At 33.4% G+C, this 24,820-nt stretch overlaps 1 protein-coding gene across 9 annotated transcripts in view; it reads right to left on the minus strand.

Annotated features, from left to right (window-relative positions):
- Positions 1-24,820, minus strand: part of ARAP2 (ArfGAP with RhoGAP domain, ankyrin repeat and PH domain 2) — a 219,135-nt gene that overhangs the window by 51,502 nt on the left and 142,813 nt on the right. For 8 of the 9 annotated variants that reach the window (XM_055111263.2, XM_034958425.3, XM_003832149.5 and 5 more), the window contains 5 exons: positions 15,619-15,782; positions 10,813-11,025; positions 7,129-7,234; positions 3,434-3,581; positions 1,905-1,973 (listed from right to left, as the gene is read on the minus strand). In XM_055111263.2, the coding sequence (XP_054967238.2) occupies positions 1,905-1,973; positions 3,434-3,581; positions 7,129-7,234; positions 10,813-11,025; positions 15,619-15,782 (700 nt within the window). The remainder of the gene's footprint in view (positions 1-1,904; positions 1,974-3,433; positions 3,582-7,128; positions 7,235-10,812; positions 11,026-15,618; positions 15,783-24,820) is intronic. The other variant, XM_063603753.1, reaches the window with a different exon arrangement.

Genomic DNA, 24,820 nt, shown 5'->3' on the forward strand with positions numbered 1-24,820 from the left:
GTTTTTAATTATCTTTGGCCAAGAATTAAGTACTAATTTAGGTCATTATTATATCCCAAAAGACAGACAAAGTGAAGAAGATGCAAGCCTGAAAATAAAAGGCCTTACGATGTCATATCACTATACAGATTAACAGTATAGAAGGTTAACAAAGAACCAAATGAATCTATGAAAAATATTTTGAGTAACTTTTTTCAGAAGTTCCCTTAAGTTATGTAACCAATTAGAAACAGTATCACCTGATTTAAATAAAAAAGATCATAACCAAGAAATCATTCTCAAATTAAATTCACCTCAGCATAAAATCTAATGAGTAAACTTGTGGGGAAAAAAATTTTGTGGGGAAAACATTCAAGATGAACTTTGAAAAAGTTCCTTCATTTTTCTGGCATTACAGGCTTAGAAAAGCTTATTTCCAGTTTTTCCTCCTGACTTTCAATGCTACAGATACATTTCAGTAAGGAAAAGATACAGTTGACACTTTTGCTTTTCACTATGTTTGCATAAACAGCTCTCCAGGAAGGACACATTTTAAAACTTAAAAAGTTAAAAAAAAAAACAAACTTAAAAAGTAAATACAAAGAACTCATAGAGTGAAATAAAAAAGAAGAATAGGTAAGAAATTCAAACAGGGGTAAGACAAAGAGACTGAATGTCAGAAAAAAATACTCCAGAAGACAGTTTTAAATGGATTAGAGGAAAAATTTAAGTAAAAAAACAGATTTTCCCAGACTCTTTTACTTATCTTTTCCAAATACTATTATTTTTACTTACATATACAGACTAAACTGAAAGCATTCAAAACTTCTTTCTTTATTGTAATATGAATATAAAAGATAAAAAATGCAAAAGGATACTCAAACTTTTTTAATAACAATGTAGATAGTGTGGTTAAAGTTTACCTCTCAGCCTCACACAATCCTTTATTTCATGACTAAAGACTTCCTCCCTGCTCCCAAAAAAAGTGAGAATTTAAGATAATTGATAATGACCTAGATTTTTTAAGGTTAAAGCTGACTCCTTTGGAAGCTGCATAATTACTCTGGGTCAAATGGAGAAAATAATTCATTAATATCATAGTATTAGTACTGATCTAGGCCTTCCTCTATTTTCTTTATATGGAATGACAGTTTCAATGACTCTAGTTAGTTGTGGATATTTCAGGACTGAGGAGAATTTAATGTCTGACTAACAAAAAAGCATTTGCCTCATTATGTATCTGTAAACAGAGCACATCTGATCCATTTCTATCATTTATATTGGTACCCTGAATCCACTCTAACTCCTAGTTACTAGAAGATGACTAATCATCAACCTTAAGAAATTCCAGTGAATATTCACCAAACAAGCATAGTGCAACCGGAACACAAAAATCCAGTATAATGTGACTGAGGAAAACAGGACAGGATATAGAAAAGTCAACTTAGGACAAAAATTAGAATGTGCTACAAAGATCAAATTAGATGCATTCCATTAATACAATCATATGAAAGCATGCAAAGCAAAAGCATATAAGAAATAATTTATAGTTTCAAAATAACAATAGAAAGAATCACTAGGCTGTCTGAATTTTCAACTTACTCTAAGTATTTCTTTGGTTTTAAATGCTTCCTTTGAAATCCATTAGCATTTTCAGTCATGGTTTTATACACAAAAGTTGATTTTATAAAGAAAACCTTGAAAGGAAAATTAAAACTGATTTTCTATTTTTAAAAATTTACTTTAACATATTTTGCATATATGTATCAGGTTGCTGAATTACACAACCAATTAGTTTTTTTTTCACTCATTACTTTTACTTTGCTTAAAATAGGAACTTGAAAATACACACAGCAAATGTCTTTACTTACAATGGAAGTTTTTGTTTTGTTTAATTATTTAGAGATCTAACTATTACTACTCACTTGGGTGTCTTTCCACTTGGTAATAAAGCTATTTTCTATGTCCATTTGTTTGACTTGATCTTCTTTAACCTGTTTAAAATATAATTCGGGACATTCTAATAATGTAGAATACGAAGAGTGATGACACTCATCCTCATGTAATCTTCAGGAATTTAAATACTAACAACTTAAAAATAAATGAGAATGGCCATCGGAATCAATATGAGCCCACACAGCTAGGTTGGAAACAAAGCCAACAAGATAGAGTATCCTAAAGTTCAAAATATTTTATGATGATACTACTTCAGGCTGCAATTGCATTGATGGAAGTCCTATTTCTTAGGAAACTTAAGCAAAGGATCTGATGACTGGCTTAAGTTTATGTAGGTTGAGAAACAAAGCTCATGTATCAAACTGAAATGTTCATTAGGTGCTTATTAAATTTCCATCATTTAGGTAAAGTTTAACATAACTATGAAGATAACCATTTTATTAATGGAAAACTACAAATACAGAAAATAGAGACAGCATGTAAGCCACACATCATATTTTTCTAAATCTTTATTTTCTCAGCATCAGATTATTGCAAAGAAGTTGCTATTGATCAAAAACAGTGGACACATATAGAAAGAAGTAAAGAGGAGATCAAAGAGCAAAGAAAATCCCATAATCTGGTGTCTATTCCTATGTAAATTAAGATACAGACTGTGATATTTTGTTTTATTAAAATACCTCCTTTTTCTTGTCTTATGATAAGTGATTATAATAAGAATGTAAGAACTCTACAATGGTAACCAATTACACTAACTGTCTTGACTTCATGTGGTACAGCCATACTTCCGGAAAACAACTGGACTCATAAACACCATTTAAGGGAATGTTCAAAAGGTTAAATGACAAAATTGAGGTGCTACAACTAGTTATATAATAGAACTGGACCTTTTGCCCAAATCCACCAATTTGAATCCTTGGCTTATTTCCCCTATTTTTACTTCTTTGAACCAAGAAATCATCCCTACTCCAACAGTTTTCTGATGAAACATGAAAATATTAACTTTATAAAATGGAAAATTAAAAAGTCAATTAAAACAGATGACTTAGTAAAACACCATAGAATAATAATATTTTAGAATGTTATTTGTTTCCAACTGGGGACACAACTAAAAGAAAAAACCAAAGGGCTTTCAACTGCAGAATTTAAGAGTCTGGTATTTATCAATGAATTGTTCATTTTATAACTTCACACTTCTAAGTAGATATAATTCATACACATGAAGAAAAAGAAAACACATGCAAAAATCCTATAAATAGAAATATTCTGTCAAACAGATATCAGATGGTAAAAAGTTTTAAATGCAACCAAATTTAAATAATGACTATAGCTTAAAAGCTACTTATATCTATAATTTAAAAAAATATGACTATTCCTTATTTTATGTATTTCTAAATATGAATAAAGATCTGAATAATAACACCCTACAACATATATATTTGTTGGCAAACAGTGACATTATAACCATTTTAACAAAGGCAGGATACAAAATAATTACCTCAAATATTTCTACATAATTATTAATTAGGTCCTCAATTACATTCACTTCTTCACTAGTTTGTCCCTTCGTTTGAAACAAACAGGATGAAAAGACCAAGGCCAAATTATGGGCATTCATGTGATTGATTTCTGAGCATTTCTGAACCCTGTCAGAGAAAAGCATAGTTTATTATGATACGCTTTTATCTGGAAATTTCATAGAACAGAAAGCCAGTTTATCAATTTTTAAACACAGCAATATTGGAATTCTCTGACATAAAAGATACAATGGTGACTTAAAAACACATGGTTCTTTCTTCTAAGTAGCTTATAATCTAGTTAAGAACATGAGAAAAAGTACTGTTAAATAGATTAGTAAAAGTTACAAAGTCATACTTTATTGTTGATTTAGAGAAAGGGCTGACCATATTCAAACAATTGCAAACTATAAAACAACCTGTGGCCAAAGTATAGAAGTATGCTTGCAGAATGGCGTAAAATGACTTGTGGGGCTGCAGCATAGGAGGAGGAAATGGGGCAGGAGGTATGTAGAAAACAGGCAAAAAAGGTAGGTCATTAGACATATAATTGACAGTTCCAAATTCCAAGTGCCAACCTGGGCTAAATTTTCCAGAAGGTGCAAATCAAATGAGAAAGAATATCTGGGCCCGTGTGTCCGTACAGTTATTCCAAATAAAATATTATCACAAGGCAGACTACTTTAAAATGCAATTACATTTTTCTTGGATATAACTAAGAATGGCTTTTTATAATGAACAGAAATGAACAAAGGAGTCAACTCTTTCAATCAGTAGGCTATAACACTGGGGTCTTAAAAGAGTTGTTAAACTGTTTACGAATAAGTATAAAGTAATTAAAAAAAAATAAACGCACAATGAGATATCATCTCACACTCACAATAGTCAGAATGGCTATTACTGAAAAGTCAAAAAAATAACAGATGCTAGAGGGGTTATGGGGAAAAATGAATGCTTTTACACTGTTACTGGGAGTGTAAATTAGTTCAACCACTGTAGAAGACAGTGTGGCAATTTCTCAAAGACCTAAAGACAGAAATATCATTCAACCCAGCAATCCTATTACTAGGTATGTACCCAAAGGAATATAAATCATTATATTATAAAGACACAGACACACATATATTCACTGCAGCACTGTTCACAAAACCAAAGACATTAAATCAAACCTAAATGCCCACCAATGACAGAGTAAGGAAAATGTGGTACATAAACACCATGGAATACTATGCAGCCATAACAAAGAATGAGATCACGTCCTTTGCAGCAACATGGATGGAGCTGGAGGCCAATATCCTTAGCAAACTAACACAGGAACAGAAAACCAAATACTGCATATTCTCACTTGTAAGTGGGAGCTAAATGATGAGAATACATAGCAAACAACATACACTGGGGCCTAATGGAGGGTGAAGAGTGGGAAGAGGGAGAGGATCAGGAGAAATAACTAATGGGTACTAGGCTTAATACCCGGATGAGGAAATAATCTGTACAACAAACCCCTGTGACACAAGTTTACCTGTGTAACAAACCTACACACTGTACCCCTGAACTTAAAAGTTTACAAAAAAACCAAAACAACTCCCTGAAGCATCATCCCTAAGAAAGGGAAAGTTACATTGCTAAAAATGTAACAGACAAGAACTGTAAGTGGCACACTTGATCAAATGAATATAGTAACTCCATCAAATGAATGTAGTAAGACTAAGCTAGACATTCCCATCTATGAAGAACACAGATTCAGGTAGCTACAAGAAAAGGTGAATAAACATGATAGCAATACATATGTTAATGTAGGGAATTCATAATAAAATACCAAATTGCATAGCAGAGATGGTGCAAGTGCAATCATCACACGTGATTTACAAGATGCAAAAGGAACTGGAATTTAATAGAAGAGGATGCGATAATTGTGAACACCCCTCTCAAAACAATGTCTATGCTTTTACAGTACACTTAACTGTAAACATCTGGAACATTTATCTGCATGTCTGTCTCTGTTACTAGAATCTATGTATCTCACAGTCAGAAACTCTTTAATTACATTGTGGTGCATGATAAACACCTGGCGAATGGAATTAAGAGGATATTACTGATGGAGGAAATGCTCTTTTAGCTAGGGTAGGGATTGAATTAAAGGCTAAATCGACTTGTCCTCATCCAATTTACTTCTCAGTCTTTTAAGGACATTATCTTTAAGGACATTCCTGCATTTCTTGGGACTTCCTTCTGCAGTATCATCCCCTTTGGTACTTTTCACCTCTCTTGTCTTTAATTTAAGTGGCTGCCTTAGTTTCTGGGACAAAATAGGTATAATATAGTGTTTCCTTTTCTTCCTTTACTTCTCTGCTCCGAGGTGTTAACATTTCCAAGTGTTCCATATTCAGCTTGCCCAGTCCCTTCTCTCCCAGGTCTTCTCACCAGAAACTCAACAAAACTGTTTCCTAGTTAGTTTATCTGTCTCTATGCTACATTTTCCCTAACAATACCATCATAGGGATTATTATCCTAACACATTTGATCTGTTACTTCTTATCACTTAAAGGATAAAATCCAAATGTTTTTGCATGACCTACAAAGCCTTCCACAACTTCCTGCCAGCCAACTATAACTCTGTCATCTTCTAGTACTCCTATGTCCCAGACATTATCCTTCACTCATTTCTCCTACTCTTCTTTCACGCCCAGTTCATATGTCCCTTTAAATCTGAAGCATAGAAGCATCCCCTGGACCACAACACACAATGAATCATTCAATTTATCCTCTATAATTCCATGCTGCACGCTAAAATTCTCTATATTAAAGTTTGTCTCAACATCTCACAGGCATAGAGATAGGACTATATAATGTGGACTATATTTGTATGATGCAATAAGAAAATCAGTTTTACAATAATGGAGCTGACATAAATGAGAAGTAGTGGTTGGGAAAGAAAAGAACAAGAGGAAAGAACACAAATTGTGAAACATTTCTAAATTGAGACTGCAAATAAGGTACTTTTAGTAAAATTCAGCTTTACAGAAATTTACTCAAGAGAGTATTTCATCCATTCAGGGAGCTACAATATATTCCTTAATCAAAATTTATATTTATTTAACTTTTTGTAATAATTCCTGCTAAGATTTAAAAAAAAAAAACTAGTTTTAACTTAAAAGATTATTTTCAAATGTCCTCATCCTTCAGACCTCATTGGTAAAGTCACCATTACATTCCTCATATCTTCCCAAATGCAAGGAGACCTTCATGCCTTGACATACAAAATTGTTTTTGATTTTTAAAATTTCCTCACTGGATCAATAGCCTGATACCAAAATATAAAGGTCAGGTAAGATATAAACTGATAATAAAGAAATGTCCACCATGAGAAAATACTGTCATCACAGACAGATTCTTGTTACAGAATTCTGGTCCCTGCACATCCTTTATTCTCCAGCTTCCAAACCAAGTGAGTTTTTAAATTCTTGCTTATGCATCAGATGCATTTGAGGACACTGTATACAATTATTTCTGATTAAGAAATTCTCAGTGCTATTTATCTGTAAATGTGACTCAATTACAGAAAGAGAGACTAAGGTGAGTTCTTATGATATGTAGAAAGATTCACAATCACATAAGAAATAATGACTTATTGAGTGCTGTGTTTGAAATGTCGAGAAAAGTTCATTCATCTACCCACCTATACAGGTGTTCAATGATAGCTGCTAGTGTTGCTCGGTTGACCCCTGGAAGAGAACGTATAAATGCTCCATATTTTTTAATTCTTTCCTTGTCATCTTGCGTATCTGAAGGGAAAAAAAAAAACAATCTTGAGATCTAAACTAATTATCTATGTTATGGATTTGTCTATCAGCAGTATTGTAAAATAGTCACAAACAAATGCATTTTAATAAGTGATACAATCAGGTTTCAGTAGACAATCGTTCAAAGTTCTAAAGTAATTGCCTATTAATCTGGAAAAGCATTTATTTACATAACATTCCAGTATTATGTGCTCTAGTTCTTATAATTTGTAATTTAAAATAAAGAACTTTTAAAATAGAAGGTTAGGTGGGATTATATTTTTTTATCTTCTACTTTATGGAATACTGAACTTTAACTTAACAGGAATACATTCAATTAATTACTCAAACTGGAGTACAAACTGAAGAGTTAAGCCAAAAGTATTTTAACTCTGGCTATGGAAATGTTTTATCATTTGTATTTGAAAATGACATTTCTGATTTTTATTTCTCATGAAATTATAAAAATCTTTCCAAAGCTATGAACCATCCTGGAACTATGAACTGTACAGTACCCCTTCGATGCAGGTAAAGGGTACTTTCAAATCTTTTGAAAAGGTGAGAGTGCAATGGAAGAAGTCAAGCCCAGGCCTTAATAACTACAATCTGGATTTAGAGGATGATAGACCTCCTGCTTTTGTCATGAACAGAAATTTGTTGGTTTATGGAGAGGAGGATGAGAAGGACTTACCCTCCACTCACCTGACTCCAAGAAGGCAAATATCTGGAGAAACTAGAGACAGAAACCCCCAAAGATCTAAACTCTCTGTAGAGGGCATGCAGTGACAGTTTAGCCTATACTACCTGAAGTGGAAATAGATCATTCTTTAAATAAATCACTTGTGCTGACTTGGTAACTCAAGGAGACCGCACTTATTATTTCCTCTCAATTCGCAACTATCTTTGGAAACAAGACTATTTTATTTCTTGCTTAGCCTTACCTCTTCTATTCACAGAAAATCAGCAGCACGCTAATGATGTCTTAAAAGTACAAAGTCACTTGTAAAGGACATTAGGATCCCTGGCTAGGTAAGAAACTCTGTATGACACAGTTTTCAAGTGCACACCTATTCAAAATTGCAAGTGATATCTCTTTTGTACTGATTTAGCCTGTACATGAAATCAATAGCCATACACATGAGTATACTGAATTAAGTGCACTAGTAGATGACTCTCTATAAGAAAGAGGGGGAAACACCCAAATTACATTCAAAGACATTACTGGAAATTAATTATGTATAATTCCCAGTATAATGCAAACATTTATCCTCGCGTTATCCAGTTTCTAACTGTAGGAGAAATTGCATTTATTCCTTAAAATTTAACACTACTATGCTTAAAACAAAAAGTCATGCTAGTATGCATATTTTCACAAATCTTATAAAATAGATGATATTTTCAAAATAAAGCTAAATAAATTGAAAGTAAAACTCAGGAATGATTTCAGGCCATATAGAAAATACAATGAGCAATGCAACGAAACATATAAGTTAACAGTCCTCCTAGAAGAACAGATCATATGTCATATAAATATAGGTGGTACAGGGCTATAAGGCATTCTCTACCTCAGGTATACAGTACATCAAAAGAGTTTTATGAATTCACTCAGACAGTACTGGTTTATTCTTTTCAGGACCAACATGGCCACTTTTGAAGGGTCCGGCTAAACTATACTGTTGGCAAAAGCAAAGGAGTTAAAGGTTACTTGACCCAGTATTCAAAGCCTTCTCCAAATAAATTCTCCAAGAACTCACATGCAAGTGAAAGGTCAACACTCCTACCCCTGCTGACTACCTTGTTCTGGTAGACTGACAACAGTGAAGACTTGTTTGTCACTCAATTTGACAACTTTAGCAAATATATATTTGTCGCTGTTGTTGTTGTTGTTTAAGACGCAGGGTCTCAGCCCTGTCACCCAGGCTGGAGTACAGTGGCACCATCACAACTCACTGAAGCTTGGAATTCCTGGGCTCATGTGATCCTCCCACCTCAGTCTTCAGAATAGCTGAGACTACAGGAGCACATCATGCCTGAGCTAACACTTCTATTTTTTGTGGAGACAAGGTCTCACTATATTGCCCAGGCTGGTCTCAAACTCCCGGCCTCAAGCTATCCTCCTGCCTTGGCCTCCCAAAATGCTGGGATTATAGGCGTGAGCCACTGTGCCCAGTCTTGCCATGTACTACTGATAACCAATTTTATAATAAAGACAAATTATAAGTCTATAAAGTAGAGATACTCTAAACAGCTTCATACATTTCAATACAATTTCTTAAAACAAAAATGAGGGGTGCAAGGTAACTGAGCTTAAAGCAATGTATTTAGCTCTGTGTTTTATATCTTAGAAAATTATACACTTAATTCTTCTTGTGATTACGGTGAACCCTACTGATTTGAGAAACATTAGAAGGCAAATGAAAGACTTCTGAAAGGTAGTTATATCGTGAGAAGCTTTATTTTCATTATAATGCTACTTTTGCTGACACTAACTAGGGTCATTCTTGGGATAATTTTCAAACTGTGCATGTTTTGTGACATCATTTGAAAATTAATCTCTTTAAATATATCACTTGTTTTAGATTAAACAAATACTTTCAATGAGGAAAATTACGTCTCAATAGAGGAATGCCATGTGACCAGATTCAAAAGCCATTTTCCAAATCTTGAAAGAGATTAAATATATAAGAGACAAACACATTATAATTATGGAATAATTCCAAAGTAAGTTTTAAAACCTAGAACAAAAGAGAAATAAAAATTATCATTTGGAAAATATTATAGATATATGAGAAATGCTTATGGTTTATTAATAAAAATAAAAATGTCATATACATAAATTATAAAAGTGGAGAAAAGGACTATAATATGGAAAAATAAAAGTAGCTTCAGTAAAAAGGTGGAATTAAAGGCAATGCTTATATTTAAGTCTTTGTTATTGTAATGTTTCAATAAAAGGACTTGTTTTAAATCATCGGAGGTTAAAAACAGGTTTTACTAAAATTAATTTGACCCATGAGGGATTTAATAAACTCCTTTTCTAGGGTCATCTCTTAATTAGCTTTTCTTACAGTGTATAACAAAACTCTATTTCATTAGATGGAATCTAGAATAAATGAAGCAAAAGTTAAAAAAGTTGTTATATACACTAAAGATGTAGAACACATAATAGAAGAAACACAAAAGAGTCATGGGTGAAAATCTTGCAAAATGTATCCAGTAGTAAATGCTTCATTTTATTTTTAATGAGAAATTAGTAGCACACATGGACTTGACTGTAACATTCCAAAGTTGAAGCAAAGTATGCACTAAGAAATCCATTGAAAACTAAGTATATACCAAACGATTTAGTGAATATTTTGAATTTCTCTTGAGGTAGAGAGAAACAGCTATTGATATTTATATAATTTCCGTTCTCAGCCATTATGTACATTGTTTCTTTCAATTAAAATTTCAGCTTATCAAAGATGTTTAAAGTCTAAGTATTAAAAGGCAAGCATGTATTATGGTCTATTATATATATATACACACACACACACACACACACACACACACATATCTACAAATATCTGTATAAATATTACCTAAAGCAGAGATCCAATATGGGTAGAGCTCCTTAGTAAGCAGTGCATCATCAATGTCAGAGAGAAAACTTTTCAACACAGCCGTCACATCTTCAAGCTGATGTTTTCCAGCCCTCAATTTAAAGCTTCTTGCATCCTTTTTGAAACTCTCCAGGAGTTCACTTATATGCAAAGGATCACCATTCTTTTGATAGATATATTTGCATCCTAAACCTTTGTTTAAAAAAAAAGTTACATTTTAAAAGTCTAAATTCAAAAGCCAGTTTGATATTTTAAAAACAAAACAAATGTTTGTGGTGAGATGAGAAGATGATGAAATCATTACGCAAGAGATGATATAAACATGCATGAGCAGGAAAGGCTTTTTACTCCTGATTTTAGTATTTAAAATGTAAACCTAATGAGCAAATCATTGCAGCCTCAGCTTTTGGCAAGCCCCTGATCAGTCCTTCCTCCAGCTCTCCATAGTATCTTTTTCAAATGTTCTTTTTCTTAAAGTGCCCTATCTTCACTTAGTCTCCCAGCAAACAACTTACCTCCATTTCTCACTGACAAAAGTGAGGCTCTCTGGTATAAATGTCATCAACCACCTGCCCCTATATTGTATATTAATTTCTGTATGCTCCCATCTTCACCTTATTTCCAATGGAGAGTTGGGTTACCTCTTTTTCATGGTTACTGATTCATGAAGTGCTCCATACCAAATAAAAGGAGCAGTGGTTAGGAGGAAGAGTGATGATGACAATGACAATAATTCAAACCCCAAAAGCATCCCTTGCCTCCTCCCAGGCTTCTTTGCCCTGTTCCTTTCACAACCAGGCTGAGTTTTCTATATTTATTCTTTCTACTGTCTCATATGCCTGTTAATCCTTTGACCACACAATCTTGCTTCTCTGCCCAATCCCCATTCTGTTGGGGTCACCCTTCATCAATAATATTAACAACGTTCTTTTTTTTCTAGATGCTTTTCAGTTTTTATCTAGGGAGAACTCCTTGTAGCATTTGACATTCTGAACGAATCCCTGTAAATTCTTTTAACCCCCTAACTTTCATGACATCATAATTTCATATCTCTTTTTTCTCCCTTCCCTCTGTGACTGCTCTCTCAGTCTTCTAATTTTTTCTGCTCATCTAATACTTACTGGTCATTCCACGGATCCTTCCTCAATTCTCTTGTCTTCCTGCCCACTGGGTGAGAACCCATCCAACCTCATCACTTCTACATAAACATTTTAACTCAGGTTTTAATTTCTATGATTTCACACATACACACATATATATACACATACCATTACATATGCATGCAACATACACACACACACACCCATACATCTTATGGCAAATCAAAATAACCCAAAGGAATTAATTCTCCTGCCCTGTTTACTACCTCACCTTCCACCCCCACCATGTTCTTTATCTTGTTCCTCTCTGCCTCAATATATGGCATTGCCTTCTCCCTAGCCCTTTACAAGTCAGAGTATTTCTTTCTCAATCAGCACATTAAAAACAAAAAATGCAGTACTGCATCACATAGATTCTTCATCATGATCTCACTCTCAGAACTGCCCTCTCCTTTCCATCCCATATGCTATTATTTGTGGACTGAGTTCTTACTACATTGTCACAACTCCTTGCCCATATTCTTATGCAGCCCTCTGTGTGTCTCAACAATGATAACAGCATGATCTAAAATTCAGGTCTGTATGTATTAGCAACAAGCTTAAAAATCTGAATGCTGCCCTCCTGCTGCCTATGCGGCAAAGTTTGAGGATTTTAGTTTGCTATATAAAACCTTACCTGAATTGGCCTAACCTGTTGCCTTTTATATTGATCAACTCCTCCTTCTCACACTAAGCTCTGGCCACATTTAATACCACAAAGCTCCCAGCACAAACTTTGTGACTCGATACCTTGGCACACACTGTTTCTCCTCCAGGAGTCCCTATCCTCTTCTTCTAACTAGCTCCCATTTTCTCTTAGGGCTCATGGTAAGCACTGTGCTTTACCCATGAAGCTCTCTGTTTCCATGCCTTCTCTGGGTAAAATTTACCCCTACACCATGGACACCAGTAGCACCCCCTGAACCTCTTTACTGGAGAATTTCATACACTGACTTGTAACTGCTCATGTATTTGTCTCTTATTCATAAATCTGTAAACTCCTAGAAGGCAAAAATTATGTCTTATTTTCTGTGACATATCTCTGTATATATCCGGCAGTTACACAGTGCCTAGAACTACTCAGCACGTATTCAATAAATGACTGCTTAATGCAAGAATAAGCAAGTTCTACAAAAATCAATACTGACTAAGCGTTTGAGATAGTATATCCCCAGCTGAATGAATTTCTAATAGCTGGCACTCAAGTAAGTTAACTGAAAAATAATTTGAACATAATTTTGTTTATATAACTGAAATAATTTTCCCCAAGAACTAGTGTAATTTACTTTTTAAAAATTAAAGCCCTAAGAGTCATACTATGAACTCAGTCAAGTTCAAACCTTGACACAATGACACAATGAGCACAGAAAATTGGTCTTGAGATTTTAACCCACAGGTCAGGGGGTTCAAAATAATTGCTACAATGAAACCATCTGCATCCTATAATCACTGGGTGTTTTCTAAGTTTCTGTCAAATCTTTCTTCTATATATGCTGGCAGCATTGAGGTTTCCCCAACGTTCTGAATATAAATATATATATGATATAAACATACTATCATAGCAGGAAGCTTCTTATAGTAGTGCCCAATATGTGATTATGTATATACTTTCAGTAGATATATAATACAAACACAATTATATGTATAACTATACATAATATAAAAATATGACACATATTTATATATAATACATATACATCATATGTTATATGGGACTATATGTGTATATATATGAATATATGTATGTACACATATGTGTGTACATATGTAAGTGTGTGTGTATAACTATATAAACACAATCTTTCATTGGCTTTATTATTCTAACATGCAAGTGAAGGCATCTTGTAATAGAGGTATAAAGTTGTTATAATATATGAGTTTTAGTTGAAAAAATCGAATGCTGAGTTATTTTAAACTTAAATAAACACAAGGAAAATTCTGATTTCCCTAGAAAAACATTAAATTGGCTACATCAGAGCTAGTCAAGGTATTTTAATTATTTCTTGCTTAAGAAAGGCCTTATGCCATTATGAAACTAACATGGTATGAAGATTCCCAATAAGGTTATGCTCCTGCTAAAACATAACATATATGTGATTCATGTATAGCTGCAAAATGTACTAACACTGAGTGACTGTAACAAATGAAGGTAACATTCTCCTTCCTCTGTTTTTAAGTAAACAGATGATTATAGCTAATAAGAAAAACATATCATAGCAGGAAACTTTTATAGTAATGCCCAAATATGTGGGCCTTATGTATATTTTTTCAGTAGATATATAACAAAAACATAATGAATCTGGACATTAATAATTGCACTTGAATTACATACAAAGTAAGAAAAATACTTAAAATGACACTCTCCCTAGAACAAGAGATTAAAATATGCCTAAGTTTAATTTCTGAAAAGTGTTTTCTTTATCCATATCATTAGTTCTGATATTTTATTACATATCAGTGTATTATCAGTTTCCCATACTAGAAGATATGATTCATAGCTTTGTCTTGAACTTTTTACTTCCACCACTGTGTTTCTAAGAGTGAGACCAGTGACTGGCATACAACAAGCACTCGATAAAGAAGCAATGAACTATGCGGTGTTTGGTTTTTTGTTCTTGCGACAGTTTGCACATGTACCCTAAAACTTAAAGTATAATAATAATAATAATAATAATAATAATAATAATAACAAAAAAAAGAAGCAATGAACTAATAACACAATGCTTTACTGCAGCCCTCTATTTGTACCTTCTTTTCAAATTAAAAACACCCAAAGACACCTCTAATATTAGGAGAATAAAAGTTTTTAATACAATCCAAAATATCAAATCATTTTCCTCTTTTCCACATTTGTAATCTAAATAAATGGCATTTATCTACAGGTTAAAAGGGCTCATGGTAACATTTTAACATTTTTACATTTAAAATAGGGTCAAGAAATTTACAGTATGAAAGATATATGCAACAAAAGGAATTTGAAGAACTCATAACCATTTGAAAATAAACATGAAGAACAGAGGATATCTTTCAGGCATATCTAAAATACTAACATAGCATATAAAACTGACATGAAGCTGGACCATGGTACAGATCAATGTATTTTTTATTTGCAAACGATTCACTGAAATATCTGTTGAAAATGAGCACAAATTGTGAAAATTAATAGCTATGCTTCTGAATATAAACTACATGCACACTTTATGTATGCCAAAGAAAGCAAATTATTTGACATATTGTTCCACAATTCATCACTTCTAAAAACATGCTTAGATGTGTTGTGTCACTGTAGGCTTTAATCTAGCCTTGTAATCTCTGAAAGATAGTCTTCAATCTACTATTTTTTCTTACTTGAATAAAACATATAATCTACTATTTTTATGTACATATTATAATTTAGATTATTTCAATGTTATGTAATATTTTATGCATATAAAGGAAGGAGAAAATGGTAAAAATGTATAGTTTAAATGAGTCTTATTGGGAGAAGGAATGGTAATTAGCTGAACAGTAAATCTGCCTTTATTTTTCACTAGGATACTTACAAATATAAAGGGTTTTAATTCAGTCCAATAGAGGTACCACTTAAAAACCTGTAAGAACGACACAATCAGTTCTAAGGGTTGAATAAAAACTCAGTGATACTTACCATACTGTGTAACAAATGCTATACAGCTGTTCACTATAATGGGAACGTCATTTTTGCTGAGCTGCTGATCTTGTAAAGCATTACCATCTGTACCTGCTGCTTTTTCAATTGCAGTATGCCAGACTGTGAAATCCAACTTGGTATGCCCATGGATGTATAATGTTCTGTAAAGTTTAAAAAGCATTTCAAATAATAATTTTGCTCTTTAAAAAAAAATCTTACTCCAAGACAGATTACCCTAAAATCCACACAATCATGCAAGACACTCTTCTTTTATCTCATCCACCACGAGCTTCCACTCAATCCCTCTTTTGCCTGTATAGTCACATCACTCCATAGCATTGAGGAAGCTCTCTGAATTTATGGTCTCACTTCTTTTCATTCCCTAGCCTCTTTTATTCTCTTTCTGAATAACTAAACTAAAACCATTGTGGCTATCACCTGTGACTTCTAACGGATATTTCCGGTTACGTTTTTTAAGGTTTTAGAATTGTCAATTTTATTTCTTAAAAAGAGAAAAAAACTAGCATTCAATTTGAATTTTATAGCATAATTCTTTCTGGATTTTCCTCCTATCATTCTGGTCACTTAGTCTCTTTCCCAATCTCACTTCCTCTTTCTGAATGGCAAAGTCGTAACCTCAGCACACACAAAAGCTCCATGGACTCTCCAGGGACATGCCATTCAGGCCAGTAGTTTCATCTTTTCACATAAATTAATTTACTTCCAAATCCCTATCTCCAGGCTGTAACTTTCATAAATCAGATCTCCATGTGACTGAAAAGCAGAAGAATAGAGCACTTGAGAGTGGGAATGACAATCAGACTTTTTGAACTTAAATTTTAGCTCTGCCATTTACTTCCTTTGTAACTTTAGACAAGTCAATCTTATTTTAGCTTCAGTTTCATCATTGGCAAAATAAATATAATAATAGCACCTAGGACAACACTCAATAGACGTAACATTAATGACTAATGTATAAACTATACTACTAAAGAATATTTATATTTGAGCATCTTCACCTTAATGTGCAATAAGCATATCCAAGCTTTTGCTCTCCCATACCAAGCTTCTGGCACCAAAAATTTTCCACGTACCCCATGAGAAATTTAGGATTAATTAAGTGTAGATCAGTCTCTTTACCCAACCACTGCCACATGTCTTCAGTCACAAAATTCTGTTGACTACAGTTTCCCAATGTATTCACTCTGTCTCCTCTCCTTTCCAAGACTGCCTTATTTCAGATCTTCATGTTGTTCTTTCAGGTCACTACAGGCCCCCCTTACAGAATTCCTTTCCCAATTCTCAACCCCTGTAACCTCTACTCCTCACTATTGCCAGAATGATCTAAAACGCAAAGCTAATGACATCACTTCCAGATCACTGTCTTACATTTCTTGAGTTTTCAAGATAAAAAGTCTTCATAATCTAGCCTATATTTTTACCTGCAACTTGATCTGTCATTCTCCTTTACTTAAGATACTCAGGAAACATAAACACACACAAATACACACACACACACACACACACACACACACACACACACACACACCCCTCCTGGATTTTGTAATACATATTGCCTGCTCTTTGGCTGGCTACTCCAAACCTTCCCCCAAAATTATACTCCAGGTAAAACTCCTTAACACTGTTCCTGATCTCCCTCTTATGCTTAGTATGTCACAGATACTCCTTCTCAGTCTTTCAATGATGGCTTTGTCCTGCATCATATCACCTTCTGTAGCTATCTGAATGTTTTAGCCATGAAACTCCAACCTTCACACAGGCAAGCAAAGAAAGTATTTCAGTATCTCCGGTCATTAGCATAGTGTCTGGCATTTAGTGGATACATAGCAGTTTTAAAGACCTATCACTAGATACAAAGTTTGCTTTAAAACATAAACTAATTGTTGATGTATTTTAAGTCTATTTACACCAAAGTAAAACGATATAATCTTGATTTCAGACTTGACAGGGCTAGTTTATATTCAACCCAAAGAAGCATGAATAAACCGCATGAATTCTGGGGCTTTGGGGGCCAGGGGTGGGTAATAAGGAATGTAATCTTTTACATTTCTGATAATCACTGTACCTAATATAAAAAGTGAAACAAAAAACTTCCTTTCTTTCCTTTGTTTTCTTTCTTGAAATGCTCCTGTAAGAAGACAAAGATACCTGCACCTTACCACACTCATTTCTAACATCTGAACTTCCTATAACTACTACTGTTTTACTAATACTGGTGCTTGTAATTCTCATCTCTTGCTTCTTGACATCTTTATCTATTGTTTCTATTTTCCACAACACTACAGCAGTCCTGACCTCCAGGTGTTGTAATTTTCTTTTTGAAGAATTCTGAAATTTGCACTAATACACCTGACATGCTACAGCCTTTTCATTGATCTTATATCATCTTTAGCTCAAAAGCATTCTATTGCTGGATGTATTTGTCTAACTGAAATCATACAACTCAGATAATTTTTTGAGAAATATCAAACCTCTTGATTATGTGAACTTAATCAAAATTATGTCTTGCTATATTCGCAAGTTTAGGTAAAGAGAAAAAAACTTTTACATAATTTATCTAATAATTCTGTTTTAAATATGATATAAAATCTTTGTAACTATTTGCTTATAAACAACTACAACGGGTGTTTTAGCAAGCAGTGAAAGAAATCCAAAATGCAGTGGCCCTCCTACAATATGAGTATAATTCTGCCATAAACTGTGACATTTTCGAACTTCAAATTTTCTTTCTAGTCAGAAAAAAATCCACTGATGACGAGTTGAGCTGTTTCCTTGTGAATTAGTGAAGAGTAGAACTTTCTCAACTTGTCAAAGGGTGAATCCCAAAATATATATGTAGTGCAATAGATGGTTTGACATTTAATAGCATTGGTGCACTAACTTTCCTCTCTGATGCTTACCTAAAATTTGTGGACACTGAATAAAGCATCGAAAGATATTTTCAACACAAATGCTGGACGACTTTGAGATTTCAAGTGTTATCAAATTCACATTCCTGGATTCGAATTCCACAGAAACATTTACTTATTTCCTGACAATCTGAAAAGTAATGTTGATGAACTCTAATTACAGAGAAATTAGTTATGCTAATTGTCTATTTTCTAAGCATAAATTCCAAGGGGCACTTCAAAGCCATATAAAGAAAAATTCTTATTTGCTATAATGAATCAAGACAGTTCAATAAGACCTTAGAAACCAAGTCCTAGGACTAACAAAAACAATTATATTAAAACTGCAATATAATAACCATGAAGCATAAACAATCATATTTGAGCCTAGTCTATGACAAGCACCAGAAGTGCCTTCACAAATAATAGATCAATAAACTTGACCACATAAAAAATAAATATGCTCATATAAAGAAGATTTTAAACAAAACTGAAAAGCAAATGAAATACTCTACAAATATGGCTGGAAAAGATAATATCCTAAGGATTTATACAAAAATAAAATAGTAAGTCCTCCACAGAAATACGGTTATCAGACATGGAAAGGTAAGTCACAGAAAGAATTAGCCGATGTAACCACAAACCAGTCTAAGAATCAAATATGTGTGTGTGTGTGTGCGCGTGTGTGTGTGTGTATCTCAGTCCTATCACACCTAAGATTCACAAAACAGAATTTCCTGAGCAACTTATTACAAAGTCACACTATTGGAATGGACACACACATACACACGCGCGCGCACACACACACACACACACATATACACGTATATATGTAAAATCAATGATGCGTCAAAGGCAATTTATCAAAGATCTAAAATGTTTAATGTTCATCACTGGAGTATAACAAGATGAGCATAGCATTTTAAAGGCTGATGAGACACTCTAAAAATAAATTTGAAAATATGTTCTAAGAATCTTAAAACACGTATGCATTAGTTTTGACAATTAGTTCCAACCACAGGACTCTTTCATAAGTACATGATTTGAAATGAAGGCACAATATCTGTTTCTTTCAATATATTTCTGTTCCTCTCTCATGCACATGTGCACATGCACACAAACACATGCATTTAGCCGAGCATTGCAAAAATGGAAATAAGTTGAAATCCCAAAAACTAGGGAAAGGTTAAGTGATTTAGCTACATCCAGAGATATATATTATAAACTTAGTACAATAAGCAGAGAATGCATAATCGCACATATGTATAAATCCAATTGCATTTCCTAAAATGTTAAATTAACTCTGTGTAGAAAACTCATGGACATTTTGTTTCCTTCTTTATACATGTCTGTGTTTTTAAAAATGTAATTAGAAACAAATCACATAAGCCGAAGTTTTGACTGATCCCTTGAAGGAAAAGATATTTAAAGCTGTCTGAAACATGCCATCTTAGACTGTCATTGAGCTTTTGAGCCAGAGAACTGGAAATATCTCTGCCAAGTTTTTTTTTCCATATATGACTAGGAAACTAAGAGCCAGAAACAACGTGTTTAAGGTATCAGAACTAGGTAGGAATTGCACATTTGAGCTACTCAGTACTAGCCTAGTTCATGAGCCTTCCTTTACCTGAGGAATCAGATCTCCATAATTTAAAACTCTGGTCCTCAAGTCCAAAAATACTTATACCAGAAGTGAAATGCTGATGTGTATTTCTGTTGCCTTTCTTCTTAGTCCTATCACACCTAAGATTCATGAAACAGAATTTCCTGAACAATTTATTACAGTCACACTATTAGAATGGACGTGAAAGATGATCTACTAAAGCCACTCATAACAGAAGACCTATTTCTCTTCTTCAAGACTGTACACTTACATTCTGCCTTGAAAAGCATCCTCGGCATGTTGGAAATGTAATGGATAGGACTTTGGAAGATAGCTTTAGAAGGGTATGCTGTGCATTTTTCTTTATACTTCCTAAGCAGCCTCTCAAAGAAGACCCTACTTCTCATCCAAATAAGCTTTTGGGTTTGTTTTCTTCTGGAAAAGTATGAATTGTGTTATTTCTGTGAGTGATGTTTGGTCATTAGAATTTTTAATGAACTCATTTTAAGTGTATGGTTTGAAATATTTTTGCAAATGTGTACACTTGTGTAACTACCACCATGATTAATATGTAGACCATTTCCATCACTCACAATGTTCACTCATAACTCTTTGCATTGCATTCCTTTCCCCACCCACAATCTTAGGCAAGAACTTATCTGCCTTCTCTCACCATTCATTAGTTTCCCAGCAATAAAGCTTCATAGGAATGGAATTACACAGTATTACTCTTTTGTGTCTGGCTTCTTTTACTCAGCACAATGTTTTTTAAGATTCATTCATGTTGTTGTTAATATAGGTCCCTTTATAATGATAATCAGTACTTCACATATGAACACATACCATACTCTGTTTACACATTCACTGACTAAAAATCATTTGGGGTCTCCTCACTTTATAATATAAATAAAGCTGATTTGAATATTTGTATAGGAGTCATTTTGTGGACATATATTATGATTTGTTTTGGGCAAATACCTAGCAGCTCATTTGTTGGGATGTATAGTTAAGTGTAAACCAACTGTATTATTTTAAAAAACAAAAACCTGCTAAACTGCTTCCCAAAATGAATGTACTATTTTACAATCCCACCATACTTGCCCACACTTTGCACTGCCACTTTCTAAAAAACTTAGTTTTTTCAGTGTGATCTCACTGTGGTTTTAATTTGTATTTCTCTGGTACTTAACTTTACATGTGCTTGTTGGCTATTCATAGACATTCTTTTAGACATTTCTATTCATCATTTTTTGCTATTTTATTGGGTTTTTGTCTTCTAGTTATATGCATTCTGTCCATGTTTTGGATATGAGTGCTTTATCAGACACGTGTATTTTGAATAGTACCAGTGTATGATTTCATTTTATTAACCATGTTGCTTAAAGAACAAATTATAATTGTTTTTAACTTATAATTCTAATACTTGTGATTTTTTCTAATTTCCTTGCTTTATCATATTAAACCCACAATATTAAATAGAAGTGGTGGGAATAAATATGTTTGCCTAATTCCTGCATTTGAGAGAATTTTTTGATTATATCCAATGTGTTAAATTCATTGGTATGAAGTTGGTCGTAATATTTTCTTATATTTTAAATATTAAACTGATGCACAGTTTTATGACAATGGTGATTTGTATCTTCTGTCCTATCTTCTAGTTAGAGTTTTATCAATTTTCTTAACTTTTCCAAAAAAAGTTAAAAATTTATTAAATAAATTGATTATTTCAAAGGACCAGCTATTTGTGGCTCAGATTTTTTAAAAAATATATTCCACTTATTCATTCTTTCTACTGTCTGTATCAATTCATTCTCTGAACCACTTTGGGTCTAATTTGCTCTTTTTTAGATTTTTAAGGTAAAAGTTTAGAGGATGGATTTTAGTGTAAGCATTTAAAGCTTCAAAGAGGATTTGATTTAGTGTAAACATTTAAAGCTTTCAACTTCCTTGTAAATAGTTTTATAGCTCCATCACACAAATTTGATGTTATGATTATATTATCATTGATCAAATATTTCCTAATTTTTCCTGTGATTTCTACTGTGAAGTATGGCTTATTTGGAAGCATGTTTAACTTCCAAATACTCAGGAATTACTCTGCAATCCTTTCCAGAATAAGGCAAGTTATGAATTAAATTCAATAGAAAATACTAATAGAGTATCAATCTATCTTTCCAGGCCCACTGTCACATATGTCCTCCTCAAGCACTCAAGGTTAAGGCCAACCCATACTGAGGTTGTTTCTAGCCCATCCTATTTCTCTGAACCTATTATTTCTACCTCTTGGACTACCTTAGTGTCTCAGGCCCCCTTCATTTTTTCCTACTAAAGTCCTTCACTGGATTGTAGATCCAGTTAAAAATACTTTTCTTTAAAAAACAAAACAAAAACAATACACACACACACACACACACACACACACACACACACACATCTTAGAGGGATTTGCTCATTCGTTTGTCCATTTTTTCCCCATCATATCATACTTATTTCTTCATAAGCTTATCTCCTGGTACATAGAGGTACTTTGAACTAACTGAAACAAAATTGTTGAAGCAAATAATATACGTTTTAAAATCTACCTTTTGTTAAAAGACATACATTACCTTCATCATAATTTTCTTTAACATAAAATCACTTAATATTTGTTTTGTAATAGTCTCTTTCTTTTTTAAAAACCTGTGGGAGTGGTGAGAGAAGAGAATCTCTTGTTTGCCTTGGCAATATTCAGATTAAGCCATCTCTAAGAATTAAATCATCAGAAAGTTACAAAAGCAGTCAAGCTTATATTGTGGGCAATAGGCTACTGTTTAATTTGCAATTACATGCACAATTTAAAAACCACTTTAAGATAATTCAGCCTCTGGAGTATTGCTAACATATTAGCTGCTATAAAACACATTCAAGGGGGAGAAAATATCATATGGAATAAGGTGATAGGAAATAAGGAATATTAAACTTAGGGTGCTAATCTCCCAAACTGAGAAAAGTAGTCTGTTCCATAATTGTGAAACATATTGATAAAGTGTTTATTCCCCAGTGTTAAGCTTCTTTATGTGAAGAATTTGCAATTAAAACTAAAATGCAGTCAAGCTTGGGAGACATCAAGTGTATTATGCTTTATTATATATCAACCAAGGAATCTAAAACAAAAAAACACACTAGTCTTTTCTGTTTCTGATAACACAGTTTACTTATTCACACTGTGTTTATTAGAACCAACAACCTTTCAACAAAAGCATAATAAGTGTCTATGGCAATGGGCATGCAGCTATGGAATGTGAAAATGGTAAACACAGTAACTTATTTCTTAGAAAAAGATATGCAGAAGATGTAGGTTAAAGTGCAAAAATAGTTCTCAGATTTTGAGAAAAAGATGTAATTTCTTGAACATTTCAGTCAAAGTGATGATACAATTTCCTACTGTCCAGGAAAATGCCTTCTGCCTTCCTGATCTAGAATATTCACTAAAAAGAGATATTTGACAATATGATTTTTTTTTATTTGCACAAACAGTACTAAGGCCTAAAAGAAAATCACAGAATCTAAGTCCCAATAACATCATCAAATAGCATGCCAGAAACCCCTAAGTGTGATCAAGAAAGCTTTATTTTCCAAAATAATTTTTAAAGTGTACAAGGAATACACATTAAAACGACACCATCTGGAACACCTTCTGTTTAGAGCTTTTTAGAGCAAAAATGCTGTGTGTGTGGAAAATATTATTGCAATATTTTTCTGTCTAAAGACACTCATGCTATGCATATAGAGAAAATGACCATGAAGATTAAAATATCTATATAAATAGTGACTATATACAGGGGATAATTATCAATTTATGAACATTTCCAGTTTAGGGGGTTCTTTCTCCTCCTTGCCTTTAAGAAACATTAATGTAGTTTAGCATTTTAATCAAAGGTAGATAAGAACAGGAAAAATATGTGAAATTAATTCATTAAATTTATGTATGATTTACATTTCTGGCTCAAGCTGTTACTAGCAAAAATATAAGGTTCAAGCTTATAGCTGGTTGGTTTCTCTTTCTTTCAATTATTCACACTATCTCTACAGGCCAACAGTATAAATAATTGGAAGTTGTGTTACTTCCAAAAGCCACAATTTTATCTGTCACTGACAAGTCTAACAGAATCTACCATTGCTGACAGTCATCATTTCCCAAAGGGCTAATAGATCAAAAGGGAGATGAAAATAAGGGTGGTACAATGAAATTTTCTCATTTTGGCATGGTACTGAAACAGCTTTTCAACAATCACAGCTATAATTAACTAGCTATGTTTGAGTACTGGGAGAGAAGTGCATATTCTCTATGTTGGCAAATGATACTATCATTCATAGCATCACCCATGCCAGAAGCTCAGGGATCATCACTCTTATCTCCTAGTTCACAAAGCAATTGAAAATTGACTGGTATCTCTCTCAACATCCCACTACCACATGGAGAAAACTATCAACATCCAAAATCATCCATCAATTCTTCTTTTCTTACTTTTGCAGTTGAGGGATCTTGCTCTCTTGTTTGTACTCTCTCTTAGACCTTCAATCTCTCCCATTTTCTGTTTCTTTTCCATCAAAATTTAAACTTGTATAAGTTCAAGCCATCTGAAAACAAACTGCACATATATGCCCTTTCTGGGTCAAATCCCTTACCTCGTTAATCCTATGAACC

The sequence above is a fragment of the Pan paniscus genome, chromosome 3 (genome assembly GCF_029289425.2).
Source record: "Pan paniscus chromosome 3, NHGRI_mPanPan1-v2.0_pri, whole genome shotgun sequence".
Classification (NCBI taxonomy): domain Eukaryota; kingdom Metazoa; phylum Chordata; class Mammalia; order Primates; family Hominidae; genus Pan; species Pan paniscus.